Source organism: Micromesistius poutassou, assembly GCF_964030765.1.
Source record: "Micromesistius poutassou genome assembly, chromosome: 11".
Lineage (NCBI taxonomy): Eukaryota > Metazoa > Chordata > Actinopteri > Gadiformes > Gadidae > Micromesistius > Micromesistius poutassou.
In genome coordinates, this window is record NC_140281.1 from 4,264,267 (window position 1) to 4,284,925 (window position 20,659).

Sequence of the window (20,659 nt, forward strand, 5' to 3'; positions counted from 1 at the left end):
AGCCTCTGGCGGCCATGTTGTTTTTCCAATCGACTTAATTTTACTTGAGCAGTTAGAACTTTTGTCCCCAAAGGCTACTGAGTTGGTCCCGCTCAAATCAAACATTGCGTCTATGAACTGTGGCTATTTTAGTAACAGGCCACGCCCATTTTGAAGCCACGCCCCATTTGAATTTTTTTTGACTTTATCTTGTTCAGAATTTGATTCTGAACAACTTTAGTAGAGGGGTCCAAGATCATAGGAGTCCAATTCATGTAGATATGTGCAATTTACTATTTTTGGGGTGAAAAACACACCCCTTTTAGAACGCAATGGCTAATGGGTACTTGATACTTTAGTGTACAGACTAATCCTTATGTCAAATTGAAGATAATGGGCCATAGATGATATGTGCCATAGGATTTTTGTGAAAGTCGAAAAACCTGGGATCCTTGGGGAATTTACTGTTTTTAACTAAATTCAAAATGGCGGGAAATGTGGCTACCGGAAGTGCTAAGTTAGTATCTGCAAATTTGTTCATCATGAGGTTTTGCATGTGTGGCAAAAGTTTCATGAGTGTAGGTCCAACCAGTGACGAGTTATGCTTGTGTAAACGTTGAAATTTTGGCATAGTTGGTATAGCGCCACCTTGGGGCCAATGTGAATTTGACGGCTAGAATCTCAAATTTTACAGCAGTCCCACCAAACGTGCCAAGAAAATATGAGTTTTCGTATATGTTCAGGGGGGGAAAAATGCAGTCGAAGACGGTTAAAAAGAATAAGAATAATAATAATCGGATCAAAAACAATAGGGACCTTGCAGGTTCTGCTCGGTCCCTAATTAAAACTGCGCGCAGTGATGAACGGGACCTCGTAACATGTGCGCTTTTTTAAAACTGCGCGCAGTGATGAACGGGACCTCGTAACGTGCGCTGCCACGAGGTCCCGTTCAGCACTGCGCGCAGTTTTAATTTTAATTTTTAGCGAATTCATGTCATCTGAGATACATTCCCTAGGAGGAGTTTGTTGAAATACAAGGCGAAAAAGTGAAAAAAATCCATGAAAAACGGCCAACTTTGAAGGCACGCCACGGACACGCCCTTCAACGTACAGTCACAAATAACACGGCGTTGGTTGAGCCCCATTTTTTGACTGTACTGAGCAATTGTGAAGCATATCCGATAAATTCCCTAGGAGGAGTTCGTTGAAATACAAGGCGAAAAAGCGAAATTTGCCGGTAAAAGTGCAAATTTAAAAAGAGAACAGCCGACTTCCGGTGGGTTTTGGGGAATGGTTCCAAGAGGCTTTTCTGTAGGTATTGGCATGTTGTACGGGCCTACCGAGTTTCATACATATTGGTGAAACGTGACGCAGGGGCTGGTTTTTAAAGTTCCTGTAGGGGGCGCTACAAACATGAAAACCACGATTTTTGGTATGTGAGGTACAGGCAACAGTCTACACGTGTCCTGTGAATTTCATATTCATAACTATGACGGTCTCCGCAGTGTGATTTACCCTCCTCTGGCGGCCATGTTGTTTTTCCAATCGACGTCATTTTACTTGAGCAGTTAGAACTTTGGTCCCCAAAGGCCACTGAGTTGGTCCCGCTCAAATCAAACATTGCGTCTATGAACTGTGGCTATTTTAGTAACAGGCCACGCCCATTTTGAAGCCACGCCCCATAATTTTTTTTTTTTACTCTATCTTGTTCAGAATCTGATTCTGAACAACTTTTGTATCTGGGTCAACATCATAGGAGTGAAACTTGATGTTGATATGAGCAATTAACTTTTGAGTAATTTTTAACCACACCCATTTTAGAACTGAAAGGGTCATGGGAGCTTTAAACTTTATTGTACAGACTAATCCTTATGGCAGATTGAAGATAATGGGCCATAGATGATATGTGCCAAAGGATTTTTGTCAAAGTCAAAAAACCTGGGATCCTTGGGGAATTTTCTGTTTTTAACATAATTCAAAATGGCGGAAAATCTGGCAACCCGGAAATGTTCAGTTCAAGAGACTTTTTTGTTCATCATGAGGATTTGCATGTGTGTGCAAAGTTTCATGAGTGTACGTCAAACCGGTGGCGTGTGCTGCTTGTTTCCGTTTGAATTTTTGGACAGTTGCTATAGCGCCACCTTGGGGCCAATCAGAATTTGACGGCTAGAATATCTAAGTTACAGCAGTCCCCGCAAATGTGCCAAATAAAAATGAGTTTTCGTATATGTTCAGGGGGGGAAAAATGCAGTCGAAGTGGACTAAAAAGAATAATAAGAATAATCGGACCAAAAACAATAGGGACCTTGCCAGTTTTGGCTCGGTCCCTAATTAAAACTGCGCGCAGTGATGAACGGGACCTCGTAACATGTGCGCTTTTTTAAAACTGCGCGCAGTGATGAACGGGACCTCGTAACATGTGCGCTTTTTAAAAACTACTAAAACTTAATTAACTTATTAAAACTTTCTAAAACGAGGTCCCGTTCATCACTGCGCGCAGTTTTAATTTGAATTTTAGCGAAATTATGTAATTTTTAACTTTTAGCGAATTTATGTAATCTGTAGAAGCAGATGAGATACATTCCCTAGGAGGAGTTTGTTGAAATACAAGGCGAAAAAGTGAAAAAATTCCATGAAAAATGGCCAACTTTGAAGGCACGCCACGGACACACCCTTCAACGTACAGTCACAAATAACACGGCGTTGGTTGAGCCCCATTTTTTGACTGTACTGACCAATTGTGAAGAAGATCAGATAAATTCCGCAGGAGGAGTTCGTTCAAATACAAGGCGAAAAAAACGAAAATAAGACGACGGAATTCAAAACGGCCAAATTTGACGGCACACCACGGACACGACCTTCAACGTACAGTCACAAATAACACGGCGTTGGTTCAGCTCCATTTCATGACTGTACTGACCAATTGTGAAGCAGGTCCGATAAATTCCCTAGGAGGAGTTTGTTGAAATACAAGGCGAAAAAGTGAAAAAATTCCATGAAAAATGGCCAACTTTGAAGGCACGCCACGGACACACCCTTCAACGTACAGTCACAAATAACACGGCGTTGGTTGAGCCCCATTTTTTGACTGTACAGACCAATTGTGAAGCAGATCCGATAAATTCCCTAGGAGGAGTTCGTTCAAATACAAGGCGAAAAAAACGAAAATAAGACGACGGAATTCAAAATGGCCAACTTTGACGGCACGCCACGGACACGCCCTTCAACGTACAGTCACAAATAACACGGCGTTGGTTCAGCTCCATTTCATGACTGTACTGACCAATTGTAAAGCAGGTCCGATAAATTCCCTAGGAGGAGTTCGTTCAAATACAAGGCAAAAAAGTGAAATTTGCCGGTAAAAAAGCGAAATTTGCCGGTAAAAGTGCAAATTAAAAAAGAGAACAGCCGACTTCCGGTGGGTTTTGGGGCATGGTTCCAAGAGGCTTTTCTGTAGGTATTGTCATGTTGTACGGGCCTACCGAGTTTCATACATATTGGTGAAACGTGGCGCAGGGGCTGCTTTTTAAAGATCCTGTAGGGGGCGCTACAAACATGACAACCACGATTTTTGGTATGTGAGGTACAGGCAACAGTCTACACGTGTCCTGTGAATTTCATATTCATAACTATTACGTTCTCCACAGAGTGATTTTGAGCCTCTGGCGGCCATGTTGTTTTTCCAATCGACTTAATTTTACTTGAGCAGTTAGAACTTTGTTCCCCAAAGGCCACTGAGTTGGTCCCGCTCAAATGAAACATTGCGTCTATGAACTGTGGCTATTTTAGTAACAGGCCACGCCCATTTTGAAGCCACGCCCCATAATTTTTTTTTTTTACTCTATCTTGTTCAGAATTTGATTCTGAACAACTTTAGTAGAGAGGTCCAAGATCATAGGAGTCCAATTCATGTAGATATGTGCAATTTACCAATTTTTTGGTAAAAACCACACCCCTTTTCGAACTCAATGGCTCATGGGTACTTGCTACTTTAGTGTACAGACTAATCATTATGTGAAATTGAAGATAATGGGCCATAGATGATATGTGCCAAAGGATTTTTGTCAAAGTCGAAAAACCTGGGATCCTTGGGGAATTTACTGTTTTTAACTAAATTCAAAATGGCGGGAAATCTGGCTACCGGAAGTGCTAAGTTAGTATCTGCAAATTTCTTCATTATGAGGATTTGCATATGTGTGCAAAGTTTCATGAGTTTAGGTCCGACCGGTGACGAGTTATGCTTGTGCAAAGGTTGAAATTTTGGCATAGTTGCTATAGCGCCACCTTGGGGCCAATCTGAATTAGACGGCTAGAATCTCTAATTTACAGCAGTCCCACCAAATGCGCCAAACAAAAATGAGTTTTCGTAAATGTTTAGGGGGGGGAAAATGCAGTCAAAGTTCCTGAAAAATAATAAGAATTAAAACTGCGCGCAGTGATGAACGGGACCTCGCGCCGGCTTGCAGCCGCCACTACGAGGTCCCGTTCATCACTGCGCGCAGTTTTAAAAAAAAATCGCGCCGGCTTGCGGCCGCGTCACGTGCCGTCGTAACATGTGTGCTGGCAAGATGTGCACATGTTAGGACCGCACGTGACGCAGCCGCAAGCCGGCACGAGGTCCCGTTCATCACTGCGCTCAGTTTTAAAAGAGCGCAGTTTTAAAAAAAATTCGCAAATTTATGTAATCTGTAGAAGCAGAGGTGCCCTGTGGTGTCCTACTGATTGTTTTGACATTAACATGTAAGACCACATTTAACTGAATTACATGTTCATTAACCCTACATCAATGATGCGATAAATTGCCTAGGAGGAGTTAGTTCAAATACAAGGCGACGGAATTCAAAAATGGCCAACTTTAATGGCATGCCACGGACACGCCCTTCAACGTACAATCACAAATAGCATGATTTTGGTTCAGCACCACTTCATGACTGCACTGACCAATTTTGAAGCAGATCTGATAAATTCCCTAGGAGGAGTAAGTTTAATACAAGGCGACGGAATTCAAAAATGGCCAACTTTGACGGCATGCCACCGACACGCCCTTCAACGTACAATCACAAATAGCATGATTTTGGTTCAGCACCACTTCATGACTGTACCGACCAATTTTGAAGCAGATCCGATAAAATCCCTAGGAGGAGTTCATTCAAATACAAGGCAAAAAAGTGAAAAAAAATCAAAATGGCCGCCAAAAGTGAAAATTAGAAATGCAAATAGCCGACTTCCTGTGGGGTTTGGGGCATGGGTCCAAGAGGCTTTTCTGTAGGTATGGGCACATTGTACGTGAATACTGAGTTTCATACATATTGGTGAAACGTGGCGCAGGGGCTGCTTTTTAAAGTTCCTGTAGGGGGCGCTACAAAAAATAGAAACACGAATTTTGGTATGTGAGTTATCGGCACCAGTCTACACGTGTCCTGTGAATTTCATATTCATAACTATTACGGTCTCCGCACAGTGATTTACCCTGACACCAGAGCCTGTGGCGGCCATGTTGTTTTTTCAATCGACTTAATTTTAATTGAGCAGTTAGAACTTTGGTACCTTACGGCCACTGAGTGGCTCCCGCTCAAATCAAACATTGCGTCTATGAACTGTGGCGATTTTAGTGTCAGGCCACGCCCATTTCGATGCCACGCCCCATTTGAAAATATGTTGACTTTATCTTGTTTAGAATTTGATTCTGAACAACTTTTGTATTGGGGCCAACATCATAGGCGTCCAACTTGACGTTGATATGAGCAATTAAATATTTTCGAGGTTTCAACCACACCCCTTTTAGAACTCATTGGTGCTCTAAACTTTATTGTACAGACTAATCTTTAAGTCAGATTGAAGATAATGGGCCATATATGATATGTGCCAAAGGCTTTTTGTCAAAGTCGAAAAACCTGGGATCCTTGGGGAATTTACTGTTTTTAACTAAATTCAAAATGGCGGAAAATATGGCTACCGGAAGTGTTCAGTTCAAGAGACTTTTTTGTTCATCATGAGGATATGCATGTTTGTGCAAAGTTTCATGAATGTAGGTCAAACCGGTGGCGAGATATGCTTGTGCAAAGTTTGCACTTTTGAACAGTTGCTATAGCGCCACCTAGGGGCGAATGTGAATTTGAGGGCTAGATTATCAAATTTTTCACCAGTCCCCACAATTGCACCAAGAAAAAATGAGTTTTAGAATATGTGCAGGGGGGGAAAAATGCAGTCGAAGTGTTTAAAAATAATAATAATAAGAAGAAGAAGAAGAAGAATAATCATGAGGGTTTCAATAGGGACCTTGCCATGTTTGGCTCGGTCCCTAATTAAAACTGCGCGCAGTGATGAACGGGACCTCGCGCCGGCTTGCAGCCGCCACTACGAGGTCCCGTTCATCACTGCGCGCAGTTTTAAAAAAAAATCGCGCCGGCTTGCGGCCGCGTCACGTGCCGTCGTAACATGTGTGCTGGCAAGATGTGCACATGTTAGGACCGCACGTGACGCAGCCGCAAGCCGGCACGAGGTCCCGTTCATCACTGCGCTCAGTTTTAAAAAAGCGCAGTTTTAAAAAAAATTCGCAAATTTATGTAATCTGTAGAAGCAGAGGTGCCCTGTGGTGTCCTACTGATTGTTTTGACATTAACATGTAAGACCACATTTAACTGAATTACATGTTGTAACAACTTTAACTAACATTATTAACCCTACATCAACGATCCGATAAATTCCCTAGGAGGAGTTCGTTCAAATACAATGCGAAAAAGTGAAATTCCATTCAAAATGGCCAACTTTGACATCACGCCACGGACACGCCCTTCAACGTACAGTCACAAATAGCACGGCGTTGGTTCAGCACCACTTCATGACTGTACTGACCAATTTTGAAGCAGATCCGATAAATTCCCTAGGAGGAGTTCATTCAAATACAAGGCAAAAAAGTGAAAAAAATTCAAAATGGCCGCCAAAAGTGAAAATTAGAAATGCAAATAGCCGACTTCCTGTGGGGTTTGGGGCATGGGTCCAAGAGGCTTTTCTGTAGGTATGGGCACATTGTACGTGAATACTGAGTTTCATACATATAGGTGAAACGTGGCGCAGGGGCTGCTTTTTAAAGTTCCTGTAGGGGGCGCTACAAAAAATAGAAACACGAATTTTGGTATGTGAGCTATCGGCACCAGTTTACACGTGTCCTGTGAATTTCATATTCATAACTATTACGGTGTCCGCAGAGTGATTTTGAGCCTCTGGCGGCCATGTTGTATTTTAAATCGACTTAATTTTTGGTGAGCAGTTAGAACTTTGGTACCTAATGGCCATTGAGTTGGTCCCGCTCAAATCAAACATTGCGTCTATGAACTGTGGCTATTTTAGTATCGGGCCACGCCCACTTCGATGCCACGCCCCATTTGAAAAATTGTTGACTCAATCTTGTTCAGAATTTGATTCTGAACAACTTTAGTAGAGAGGTCCAACACCATAGGAGTCCAATTAATGTAGATATGTGCAATTTACTATTTTTGGGGTGAAAAACACACCCCTTTTTGAACTCAATGGCTCATGGGTACTTTGAAATTTATCCTACAGACTAATCCTTATGTCAGATTGAAGATAATGGGCCATAGATGATATGTGCCAAAGGATTTATGTCAAAGTCGAAAAACCTGGGATCCTTGGGGAATTTACTGTTTTTAACTAAATTCAAAATGGCGGGAAATCTGGCTACCGGAAGTGCTAAGTTAGTATCTGCAAATTTGTTCATTATGAGGATTTGCATATGTGTGCAAAGTTTCATGAGTTTAGGTCCAACCGGTGACGAGTTATGCTTGTGCAAACGTTGAAATTTTGGCATAGTTGGTATAGCGCCACCTAGGGGCGAATGTGAATTTGAGGGCTAGAATATCAAATTTTTCACCAGTCCCACAAAATGCACCAAGAAAAATTGAGTTTTAGAATATGTTCAGGGGGGGAAAAATGCAGTCGAAGATGAGGGAAAATAAGAAGAAGAATAATAATAATCATGAGGGTTTCAATAGGGTCCTTGCCATGTTTGGCTCGGTCCCTAATAATCACGAGGGTTTCAATAGGGTCCTTGCCAAGTTTGGCTCGGTCCCTAATTAAAACTGCGCGCAGTGATGAACGGGACCTCGTAACATGTGCGCTGGCACGAGGTCCCGTTCATCACTGCGCGCAGTTTTAATTTTAATTTTTCCTGAACTTATGTAATTTTAACTTTTTGCGAACTTATGTAATCTGTAGAAGCAGATGAGATACATTCCCTAGGAGGAGTTTGTTGAAATACAAGGCGAAAAAGTGAAAAAATTCCATTCAAAATGGCCAACTTTGACGGCACGCCACGGACACGCCCTTCAACGTACAGTCACAAATAACACGGCGTTGGTTGAGCCCCATCTCTTGACTGTACTGACCAATTGTGAAGAAGATCCGATAAATTCCCTAGGAGGAGTTCGTTCAAATACAAGGCGAAAAAAGCGAAAATAAGAGCACGGAATTCAAAACGGCCAACTTTGAAGGCACGCCACGGACACGCCCTTCAACGTACAGTCACAAATAACACGGCGTTGGTTGAGCCCCATTTTTTGACTGTAGTGACCAATCGTGAAGCAGATCCGATAAATTCCCTAGGAGGAGTTCGTTCAAATACAAGGCGAAAAAGTGAAATTTGCCGCCGAGAGTGCAAATGAAAAAAATAAAATTTCCGACTTCCGGTAGGGTTTGGGGCATGGTTCCAAGAGGCTTTTCTGTAGGTATTGTCATGTTGTACGTGCATACCGAGTTTCATACATATTGGTGAAACGTGGCGCAGGGGCTGCTTTTTAAAGTTCCTGTAGGGGGCGCTGAAAATACGACAACCACTATTTTTGGTATGTGAGCTACAGGCACTACTCTACACGTGTCCTGTGAATTTCATATTAATAACTATTACGGTCTCCGCAGTGTGATTTACCCTCCTCTGGCGGCCATGTTGTTTTTCCAATCGACGTCATTTTACTTGAGCAGTTAGAACTTTGGTCCCCAAAGGCCACTGAGTTGGTCCCGCTCAAATCAAACATTTCGTCTATGAACTGTGGCTATTTTAGTAACAGGCCACGCCCATTTTGAAGCCACGCCCCATAATTATTTTTTTTAACTCTATCTTGTTCAGAATTTGATTCTGAACAACTTTTGTATCTGGATGAACATCATAGGAGTGAAAGTTGATGTTGATATGAGCAATTAAAGATTTTAGCGTTTTTAACCACACACCTTTTGGCTCATGGGTGCTTTAAACTTTTTTGTACAGACTAATCCTCATGGCAGATTGAAGATAATGGGCCATAGATGATATGTGCCAAAGGATTTTTGTGAACGTCGAAAAACCTGGGATCCTTGGGGAATTTGCTGTTTTTAACAAAATTCAAAATGGCGGAAAATCTGGCAACCCGGAAATTTTCAGTTCAAGAGACTTTTTTGTTCATCATGAGGATTTGCATGTGTGTGCAAAGTTTCATGAGTGTAGGTCAAACCGGTGACGTGTGCTGCTAGTGCAAAGTTTGCACTTTTGAACAGTTGGTATAGCGCCACCTTGGGGCCAATGTGAATTTGACGGCTAGAATATAAAATTTTTCACCAGTCCCCACAAATGTGCAAAATAAAAATGAGTTTTCGTATATGTTCAGGGGGGGAAAAATGCAGTCAAAGAGGCTTAAAAATAAGAATAAGAAAAAGCGGACCAATAACAATAGGGACCTTGCAGGTTCTGCTCGGTCCCTAATAAAACTGCGCGCAGTGATGAACGGGACCTCGCGCCGGCTTGCAGCCGCCACTACGAGGTCCCGTTCATCACTGCGCGCAGTTTTAAAAAAAAATCGCGCCGGCTTGCGGCCGCGTCACGTGCCGTCGTAACATGTGTGCTGGCAAGATGTGCACATGTTAGGACCGCACGTGACGCAGCCGCAAGCCGGCACGAGGTCCCGTTCATCACTGCGCGCAGTTTTAAAAAAGCGCAGTTTTAAAAAAAATTCGCAAATTTATGTAATCTGTAGAAGCAGAGGTGCCCTGTGGTGTCCTACTGATTGTTTTGACATTAACATGTAAGACCACATTTAACTGAATTACATGTTGTAACAACTTTAACTAACATTATTAACCCTACATCAATGATCCGATAAATTCCCTAGGAGGAGTTAGTTGAAATACAAGGCGAAAAAGTGAAAGTATTCCATTCAAAATGGCCAACTTTGACAGCACGCCACGGCCATGCCCTTCAATGTACAGTCACAAATAGCACGATTTTGGTTCAGCACCACTTCATGACTGTACTGACCAAATTTGAAGCAGATCCGATAAATTCCCTAGGAGGAGTTAGTTTAATACAAGGCGACGGATTTCAAAAATGGCCAACTTTGACGGCACGCCACGGACACGCCCTTCAACGTACAGTCACAAATAGCACGATTTTGGTTCAGCACCACTTCATGACTGTACTGACCAATTGTGAAGCAGATGCGATAAATTCCCTAGGAGGAGTTCGTTCAAATACAATGCGAAAAAGTGAAATTCCATTCAAAATGGCCAACTTTGACATCACGCCACGGACACGCCCTTCAACGTACAGTCCCAAATAGCACGATTTTGGTTCAGCACCACTTCATGACTGTACTGACCAAATTTGAAGCAGATCCGATAAATTCCCTAGGAGGAGTTAGTTCAAATACAACGCGACGGAATTCAAAAATGGCCAACTTTGACGGCATGCCACGGACACGCCCTTCAACGTACGGTCACAAATAGCACGATTTTGGTTTAGCAACACTTCATGACTGTACTGACCAATTTTGAAGCAGATCCGATAAATTCCCTAGGAGGAGTTCATTCAAATACAAGGCAAAAAAGTGAAAAAAATTCAAAATGGCCGCCGAGAGTGAAAATGAAAAAATTAAAATTTCCGACTTCCGGTGGGTTTTGGGGCATGGGTCCAAGAGGCTTTTCTGTAGGTATGGGCACATTGCACGTGAATACTGAGTTTCATACATATTGGTGAAACGTGGCGAAGGGGCTGCTTTTTAAAGTTCCTGTAGGGGGCGCTACAAAAAATAGAAACACGAATTTTGGTATGTGAGCTACAGGCACCAGTTTACACGTGTCCTGTGAATTTCATATTCATAACTATTACGGTGTCCGCAGAGTGATCGACCCTCCTCTGGCGGCCATGTTGTTTTTTCAATCGACTTAATTTTAATTGAGCAGTTAGAACTTTGGTACTTAACGGCCACTGAGTTGGTCCCGCTCAAATCAAACATTGCGTCTATGAACTGTGGCTATTTTAGTAACAGGCCACGCCCATTTCGAAGCCACGCCCCATTTGAAAAATTGTTGACTTTATCTTGTTCATAATTTGATTCTGAACAACTTTAGTAGAGGGGTCCAAAGTCTTAGGAGTCCAACTTCATGTAGATATGTGCAATTTACTATTTTCGGGGTGAAAAACACACCCATTTCAGAACTCAATGGCTCATGGGTACTTTGAAATTTATCCTACAGACTAATCCTTATGTCAGATTGAAGATAATGGGCCATAGATGATATGTGCCAAAGGAATTTTGTCAAAGTCGAAAAACCTGGGATCCTTGGGGAATTTACTGTTTTTAACTAAATTCAAAATGGCGGGAAATCTGGCTACCGGAAGTGCTAAGTTAGTATCTGCAAATTTGTTCAGCATGAGGATTTGCATATGTGTGCAAAGTTTCATGAGTTTAGGTCCAACCGGTGACGAGTTATGCTTGTGCAAACGTTGGAATTTTGGCATAGTTGGTATAGCGCCACCTAGGGGCGAATGTGAATTTGAGGGCTAGAATATCAAATTTTTCACCAGTCCCACAAAATGTGCCAAATAAAAATGAGTTTTCGAATATGTGCAGGGGGGGAAAAATGCAGTCGAAGTGGCTAAAAATAATAAGAAGAAGAATTAAAAATGTGCTTCTTTAAAAGTGTGCTTCTTTAAAAGTGTGCTTGTTTAAAAGTGTGCTTCTTTAAAAGTGTGCTTCTTTAAAACTACAATTCTTTAAAGCTGTGCTTCATTAAAACTGCACGCAGTGATGAACGGGACCTCGTACCGGCTTGCGGCCGCGTCACGTGCCGTCGTAACATGTGCACACTTGTCAGCGCACATGTTACAACGGCACGTGACGCGGCCGCAAGCCGGTGCTCGGTCCCGTTCATCACTGCCCGCTGTTTTAATTTTAATGTTTCGCGAACTTATGTAATTTTAATCTTTTGTGAACTTATGTAATCTGTAGAAGCATATGAGATAAATTTCCTAGGAGGAGTTTGTTGAAATGTGAAAGGTGAAAAAGTGACAAAATTCCATTGAAAACGGGTAAATTTGACGGCACGCCACGGATACGCCCTTCAACGTACAGTCACAAATAACACAGCGTTGGTTGAGCACCATTTTTTGACTGTACTGACCAATTGTGAAGCAGATCCGATAAATTCCCTAGGAGGATTTTGTTTAAATACAAGGTGAAAAAAGCGAAAATAAGCCACCAAATTCTAAACGGCCAGTCACAAATAACACAGCGTTGGTTGAGCACCATTTTTTGACTGTACTGACCAATTGTGAAGCAGATCCGATAAATTCCCTAGGAGGAGTTTGTTCAAATACAAGGTGAAAAAAGCGAAAATAAGCCAACAAATTTTAAACGGCCAGTCACAAATAACACGGCGTTGGTTGAGCACCATTTTTTGACTGTACTGACTAATTGTGAAGCAGATTCGATATATTCCCTAGGAGGAGTTTGTTGAAATACAAGGCGCAAAAGTGAACTTTGCCGCCCAAAGTGAAAAATACAAATGCAATTAGCCGACTTCCGGTGGGTTTTGGGGCATGGGCTTTTCTGTAGGTATTGCCACGTTATACCTGCCCACCGATTTTCATACATATTGGTGAAACGTGGCGCAGGGGCTGCTTTTTAAAGTTCCTGTAGGGGCCGCTACAAACATGACAAATACGAATTTTGGTATGTGAGCTAAAGGCACCAGTTTACACGTGTCCTGTGAATTTCATATTCATAACTATTACGGTCTTTGCTGAGTGATTTTGAGCCTCTGGCTGCGCACAGTGATGAACGGGACCTCGCACCGGCTTGCGGCCGCGTCACGTGCCGTTGTAACATGTGCGCTGACAAGTGTGCACATGTTACGACGGCACGTGACGCGGCCGCAAGCCGGTACGAGGTCCCGTTCATCACTGCGTGCAGTTTTAATGAAGCACAGCTTTAAAGAATTGTAGTTTTAAAGAAGCACACTTTTAAAGAAGCACACTTTTAAACAAGCACACTTTTAAAGAAGCACACTTTTAAAGAAGCACATTTTTAAAGAAGCACACTTTTAAAGAAGCACACTTTTAAAAAAAGCACATTTTTAAAAATTTTCGCGAATTGATGTAATTCCAGTTTTGCCTCAGTCCCTAACAAGATGTCGGAGTACGAGGTCCCGTTCATCACTGCGCGCAGTTTTAATGAAGCACAGCTTTAAAGAATTGCAGTTTTAAAGAAGCACACTTTTAAAGAAGCGCATTTTTAAAAATTTTCGCGAATTGATGTAATTCCAGTTTTGCCTCAGTCCCTAACAAGATCTCGGAGCACTGTGCAGCTGTGTATTGTGTGTATGTATTGTGTATCAGTGGCGTTACTAGGCTGTTTGAAAACAATTCAACTTTCCGACGGTCCTTGAACGTCCCCCGTTTACCGCACGACAACAGAGCAACAGGTGAGTCGACGATTCACCATGACGTCACACTATGTTCTTCGTTTTTTGACTATGTGTCTATGTTTACAGCCGGCTGGTTGGCTTCAGGTCAGTGGTAGCCACTCGCGTTCTGCCACCCGAAAGTGTCGGTACGGCTATTGTTTACTATTTCAACTTTCCGACGGTCTTTGAACGCCCCCCGTTCACCGCACGACAGCAACAAGCAACACGTGAGTCAGTACACTTCAGCTGTCGGACTCAGTGTGACAACCGGACTTGCTTGTGTGTGTGTTTCACAAGTTATATTTATATTATATATAATATATAATATATATATATATATATATATATTGTGGCAACCCCGCGCTGTCTGGCGTGGACGAACAGCGCCAGCACCCCGAGCGGCTCCGGGAGATAGGCTACGTGCCATGGAGGGCTCATCCAGCAAACCAGGGCAATCGGGGACATTGGGATCACCTGGGGGAGCAAGACGGCAGAGGGGTTTTAAGGACCGGGCACGTTGGAGACGAGGAGTAAGTCGAGTGGAAGACAGTCGGGGTAAGGCACCGATATCCACATAGCGCACTGACGCTGGAACTTTTCTCCCACAGCGCTGAGCGGGGGGAAGCCGGGAGCGAGAGCCACGCCACCCTCCCGGACGGACCCGATTCGGAGACGCTTTCCCTTGTTGTTTGGCCCGCTGGGGAATAACCTGTGTTGCTTTATGATTCTCCTTTTTTTGTGAGTTGCATGAAATAAAAACGGTTGCACTGCAACCCTGTTTGTGCGTGTGATTTGAGAACCCCCCCGCCGACTATCGGAGTTGCCAGAATATATATATTATGTAGGCTATGTGTGTATTTATATATAGCCTAATCATATGTTAATTGTTTCTTCAACATATTAAAATAGCTGATTTTACTCGCCCTGTTTCTGCTTCTCTATCATATTTATAGTGTGTGATTTGCTAAACAGCTATCATAGACATTCTAAAGAGTAGACGTCGCATTGGCTCATATATGTATACTGACTAGATATCATAGATAGACGTCGATGGGACAGAAGACCGACATTCATTCATTCAGGTGGGTGGTTAGGCCGCCCCAAGATGGAGGTGGCATTGACGTATTATGTTCCACTGACGCTAGAGTTTAGTTTAGTATTTTTTATTATTATTGTGTCATGCATCAGCATGCCCAGCCCACAAGGGCTAACAAGACACCATTATAAAACAGACAGACCAAAAACCAAAATTAGATGCTAAACATTACTAAGATTAACGATATAAACCATCCTGACTACAAATGCGGCCACCGTCTCAGAGCGGAAGTACTACGAGTCGCGGAGCAGCATACACAAGATGGTGGACAGCGCGAAAACAAGAGCTTGTTGACAGTTTTGTGATTGGCTTATTTGAATCCCTGTGTCGTGATTGGCTGATGTTGTGCTGCGATTGGCTGTTGTGATTCAAATGTGTGTGACGCCAGGTAGGCTATAAAAGGATTGTCCGAACGGCAGTTGTCGCCTTCTTTGAGACTCAGAGCTTCGGAGCTGTGTTTTATTGCAAGGTTTAGAGCGATTGTGCGAAATATTTCTACACAGAGATATTTCAATCGAGAGAGTGTGCTTGATAGTTTAATACCTTTTCAGGTATACTATCACTACTATTAGTACTACTAGTAGTATTCTATCTATCTATCTATTCTATCTATCTATTCTATCCATCTATTCTATCTATCTATCTATTCTCTATCTATCTATCCGTCGATCTATCTATCGATTTACTTGGACGCTTGATCCTCCTTGGAACGACGGTGAGTTTATTTCTCATACTTCATTTATCATTCCATTTAAACGTGTGGTAGTAAAGATGCAAGTATGTTTCATTACAGGTTTCGTTCGCTTTTTCTAATCTCATTCTGTTTATATGTCTTTAGATGCCTCGCGGCAAGTCGTACCGTCTCTCTCAGGCGGCCAAGAGGAGAGAGGCAGCCCTACGTCCCGTCGACGTGGAACTGTCGTTTGACCGTCCCGAGTTTGTTGCACGTAAGTAGGGAGTTGGGTTTTTTCCATTGTCATCAAGTTCTATGTGCACAGTGAAGCTTTTGAAATTGTAAATGAGGTCAATATTTGTGTAATCTAGACGAGTAATATTATTACTAATATAGTATTTACTATATTTAAGCAATAGATCACGCCAGGCTGTGGTATACGGTCATTATACCACAGTTAAGGGGCGTTGTCCATCCCGCCGCGCAGCGGAGGGACGGCGACCCCCTTCACTCTGGTGATTTTGCTACCTAGTGGTTCTGCGCATGCGCATGACGACGCTATTGATCCGCGGTGTAGTATTGGTGTAAAATATACATACTGTACCCCTTAACTCTCCAATATAGACGTTATAATACAGTATCAGAGTCTATAGAATCATGCTACCCTATCAAAAAGTGCTACCTTATGTGTTTGGTAGCGTATTTAATCTGTTGACCGACTGCCTCTATCAAGCGATGCTCCCACTACAGAAACATGTTAATTTACACCACTACTCACTCCATGTACACTGTAAGAATACTGGGAGCATATTTTGATACTGTATTATAACGTCTTTATTGGAGATTTCAGGGGTACAGTATGTGTATTTTACACCAAATACTCAATACTATCGAGCAGTTCACTCACCGTGTGCCTATTGCTTTACAACATTTCCACCCTCTCCAGCAATCAACATGTTTTTAGGCTTCAGTGAACTATTCTATTGCTTTTATATATAAATAAACAACAGTTCAAGTTAGGCGCGGAGTGATACTGAACTCTGTGAACCAAACGGGCGTCATAGCTGTGTGTGTATATGCTCATTATACAACAGTTGGGAACCAATCAGATTGCTTGATTTAAGCCATCCGTTTTATAAATACTAATATACTTCTTTCTGTGAATAGGCCGTGGTACAGGGACACGCCGTCGTGTGACCCAGTACCCGGTGTCTGTGTCAGGCAAGACACACAAGCTCTTCGTTCCTGCGCATTCGGCTGATAAGAAGGTGATTGATTGTTTAAGAATGTGTTAATAATTTTTTTTTTTTTTTTAATAATTTTTTTTTTTTTTTTTTTTTTTTTTAAATTGAAAAACATGATTTCTAAATAGGTTTTTCTATCTTTCAGTTTGTTCTTATCATAGGGGATTCCCATCTGCGCCCCTTTGCCGATGGAACGGTCGGGATTTCCAAGGGAAGGCTTTCCTTTGGGATCATGACGACCCCTGGGGCCAGCGCGTCTCATCTTAGGACGGAGCTGGTCCACGCTACGCTACCCCGGACACCTGATGCAGTCTGCATCCTGGCCCCCGGTAACAACCTGACCACCAGCACTACTCATGAATTGGCTGGTCAAGAGTTTGGGAAGCTCTTGATTAGTGCAAGTCAGCGTTGGCAGAATGTAAGTAATTTAGTTGATTGTGTGTATTTTGTTCAGTTCTTAAAATGCGTTAATGACTTGTTGCAGTACAGCGTACATGTGTTTAAATGGAATGTCATTGTCTTTCAAGGTTTTTGTCGTGGATTTCGTTCCACGCCTGAGTGTCGCTCCAGAGCTGCAGGAGCACATGAGCCGGGAGTTTCGTTCTGTGGCCAAGTCCATGGGTATGTTTCAAACACATGTTTATGTTACATGCTTACTTTATTTGTTGATATATGTAAGTATATGAATGATTTATATATATTTATCATTTCTTAGGTATGGCGTACTACTCGACGTTCGAACACTTCCCCTTCAGCGACCTGAATCTCTGGGTCAGGGATAGTGTAAGTAGCATATACTGTGTGCAAAGAAGGTTGATGATTTACACTCATTTGTAGTTGAATTGATAGTATTATTTATTGAAAGTTGATGTTATTGTTAGTGAGTGTATTATTCTATCCTTTTCAGGTTCACTTGAGCGACGAGGCTGGCATGGGCATTTTTGCCGAGTTGCTGTGGCATGCTGCCTACACGCAACTGGACGTGCCAGTGCCGGCGCCAGCACCAAAGGCGCCGGATGTTCCCGTGCCTGTGCCAGCACCGGCACAGGCGCGACCAGCATCGCCGGGTCCAATCACCCCTCCAAGGGTGATTGTGAGGGATTCTCCCTCTTCTCCCCCCTGCGATGTCTGGATGGAAGTGGTGAACGGCAAGAAGGTAATATTGGCATACAGTACTTCCCACTCATATTTGCAAAATAGTTGATGGTTGAAATTCAAAAATGTTCACCATGCATTCATTTTAATCAAATAATTGTTATTTGTCATTGCAGAGGATCCAATCTGCGGATCAGCTCTTCAGGCCCTCAAAGAGACGTGTGGTTCGGCATCAGGTTTGTAGTATATTGTAACGTTAATTGTTAACATATGTATATCGATTGTATATCTGTGCACATTGATTTACTCAATAGCAATTGTGACTAATATTCTGTTTCTGTGTTTATTTCACAGGAGGACGGACGTGCCATCGTGCTGAAGGATTGTTTCATCCCACTCAATCCTGTCCACTTCAGCACCGCCATGTTGGCTGCGATGGACGCCGTGGTTCCAGCTCATCTTTCGAGCCCTGACTGCCCAGCCGTTCCACAACACACAAAGGTAAGTTGAAAATGTGACGTTTTGATTGAGGTCTTTTAAAACTGTATTGTCTCCCTTAAAACACTCCTTTTATATGTTCTAAAAGTGTGTTTGATTTTCTTTAATCAGACACGGTGTGTGGTGGAGCGACGTCCGAAACGTGTGGCCTGCAAGAGGAGACCTGCATTGTGCCAGGTTTGTCTTTATTTCATTAATGTAATCACTGAATTGCGCAGTACAAATGGTAGGCACCGATAATGCAATAGTTTCTTTGCTTTACTTGTTTAGTACTTTGGCAAGTATTGAAAACAATTAATAAAATACATGGTTTTGTTTCGTGTAAACAGGTCACGGTGGCACCCAGCGTTGGGGTGTCTCCCAGGCTGACACGTGGCATCGTTGTGGACGTGGTTGCAGAGGAGGAGGTTAGTACGCTTTATTCTTAATCAGTTTAATTCTATGTGCATGTACATATTGTGTAATACACATAGCAAATTATTGCTATGACTAGCAAGTTCTCTCAAATGCAATAATGACACTTTTGTTCATGTATTTTCTTTAGGGGGATTCGACTGCTAGTGCTGTGGCTGCGGCCGTGTGGGAGGAGCCATCACCTACCACTGCTGCGGAGGAGGTTGGTACACTATTCTAAATCAGATCTAACAAATTGTTCCAAATTATTGTATATGATTAGCAAGTTCTCTCAAATGCGATAATGACACTTTTGTTAATGTATTTTCTTAATTATTTTTAGGGGGACGCGACTCCGAGTGCTGTGACGGTGCCGGAGGGGGAGGAGGTCAGCAGAAGATTCATCCAAAGTAAGGTTGACGCTAACCCTCCCTCTTGCAGGTGTGGCGAGCGAAAGCCACAGGCTGTTGTGTCTGGTAGTGTAGTTAGAGGTGGTGGTAGTGGGAAAGTGTCGGCGACAACGACTGACGTGTCAATTGCGTGCAGTGTTGTCGCCGCACTTAAACATGTCATTGCCCCTGTTTGTACATGGGGTGCGCGAGATGTCGATAGTGTTTGTTTAGAAGGTGAGAAGTTGGCTAGTTCTGTAGGTACATCAAGTAGGGATAGTGGCTTTGATAGTGATCTGTGCGAGTTCTTGAAACAGCACAGTGTTTTTGGCAGAAAGTGGAAAGTAGCCATTGGTCCATCAGTCTACAGAGGTTTCGGCTCAGACGACTCTGTGTTCTTCGAAAAGCTACAGGAACCTTTGTTGACTGATGGATTGTGTCTCTTGAACCTGCACGGTGCGGTGAGTGTTGTCATTGAGCACAATGGTTACTTTGTTGTAGTTGATTGTAGTAGTTGTGACGTATCTGGTGTTCCATGTGGTATTGGTAGGTCTGTAGCGGTTTTTAACACGTGCCTGGCCGACCTGATGTTGCATATTCAAAGTCTTAAGAAGTCTTTGGGTGCAGAGTGGTATGCCATTAGCAGCCTGTCTGTGGGGGTAGATTCAGACATTGACAGTGCGACATTGCTCGTAGATGTTGATGTCTCAACCGTAGTTGAGGGTGGCAGTTCACCGAGTAAATCGAGTTCTGTCAGGGGATCTTTCCATCAGGGAGATTGTCGGTTTCGCCATGCTGGCGTTCAGTGTATGGCTATCAGTTTGGTAGCCATAGCAAAACACTCCATTGATGGCGTGTTTTCGTGGCAGACAGACAATCTCGACAAGGTGGTTTTTTTGGGGGATCAACTTTACAATCGGTTGAGGGACAGCAATGTCACCAGTGATGATTCGCCACTGCTTAGTGTTCCTGATTTGCCCCTACACTCTGTTATCGATGGACACGCTTTCGACTTTGAATATGGGGAACATGTTTGTGGCCATGTTGATGTGGTGACAGGTGAGCTGATTGATTGTGGTTTTGTCATCAGTCTCAGATCTGGTTTGTTAAAGATGTTGGTAAAGTATCAGACGTGTTTTCTTACATTAGGTGGTAGTACATGTGCAGTCATAAGTCAAGGTGGACGTTTTGCTATTGTAGATTCGCATGCACGCAGTGCAGATGGGATGGTGGACGGGGAAGGGAAGAGTGTTGTACTGTATTTCACGTGCTTAGATGATGTTTTTGAGCACATTTGCAAGTTAGCGACAGGATTAAAACCACCCAAACCGTTTGAGATAGCTAGTGTTAGTGTTTTCCAGAGGTCCAGTTTAAAAGTAGAACCAACGGTTAGCTCGAGTGTAAAGCGTAAAGCTTCACCGAGTGGGTGTTCATCAAAGAAGTTTAGGAAGGGTGATGATGATTCGGATGTTGTTTTTGTAGGTGATGTTTTGAGTAAAGGCCTCCAGTTTAAGCCGCTTTCTGGGGAAGTTGTAGAAACTCTGTGCAATCAGTTAAATGT

At 42.9% G+C, this 20,659-nt stretch overlaps 1 protein-coding gene and 1 long non-coding RNA gene across 2 annotated transcripts; both read left to right on the top strand.

Annotated features, from left to right (window-relative positions):
- Window positions 1–13,882: 13,882 nt before the first annotated feature.
- On the top strand, window positions 13,883–14,710 carry LOC311355525. The gene is made up of 3 exons (XR_014637459.1): window positions 13,883–13,937; window positions 14,095–14,240; window positions 14,319–14,710. It is a non-coding gene; the product is annotated as an uncharacterized lncRNA (long non-coding RNA).
- Window positions 14,711–15,644: 934 nt separating this feature from the next.
- Window positions 15,645–18,744, top strand: LOC311355106 (uncharacterized protein; the record flags this gene model as incomplete). Its single annotated transcript, XM_084474839.1, has 10 exons — window positions 15,645–15,753; window positions 16,647–16,747; window positions 16,869–17,141; window positions 17,251–17,344; window positions 17,439–17,506; window positions 17,631–17,879; window positions 17,995–18,054; window positions 18,173–18,319; window positions 18,428–18,493; window positions 18,646–18,744. 10 exons carry the CDS (start codon window positions 15,645–15,647, stop codon window positions 18,742–18,744), a joined length of 1,266 nt encoding a protein of 421 aa, XP_084330965.1.
- Between the last annotated feature and the right edge of the window lie 1,915 nt (window positions 18,745–20,659).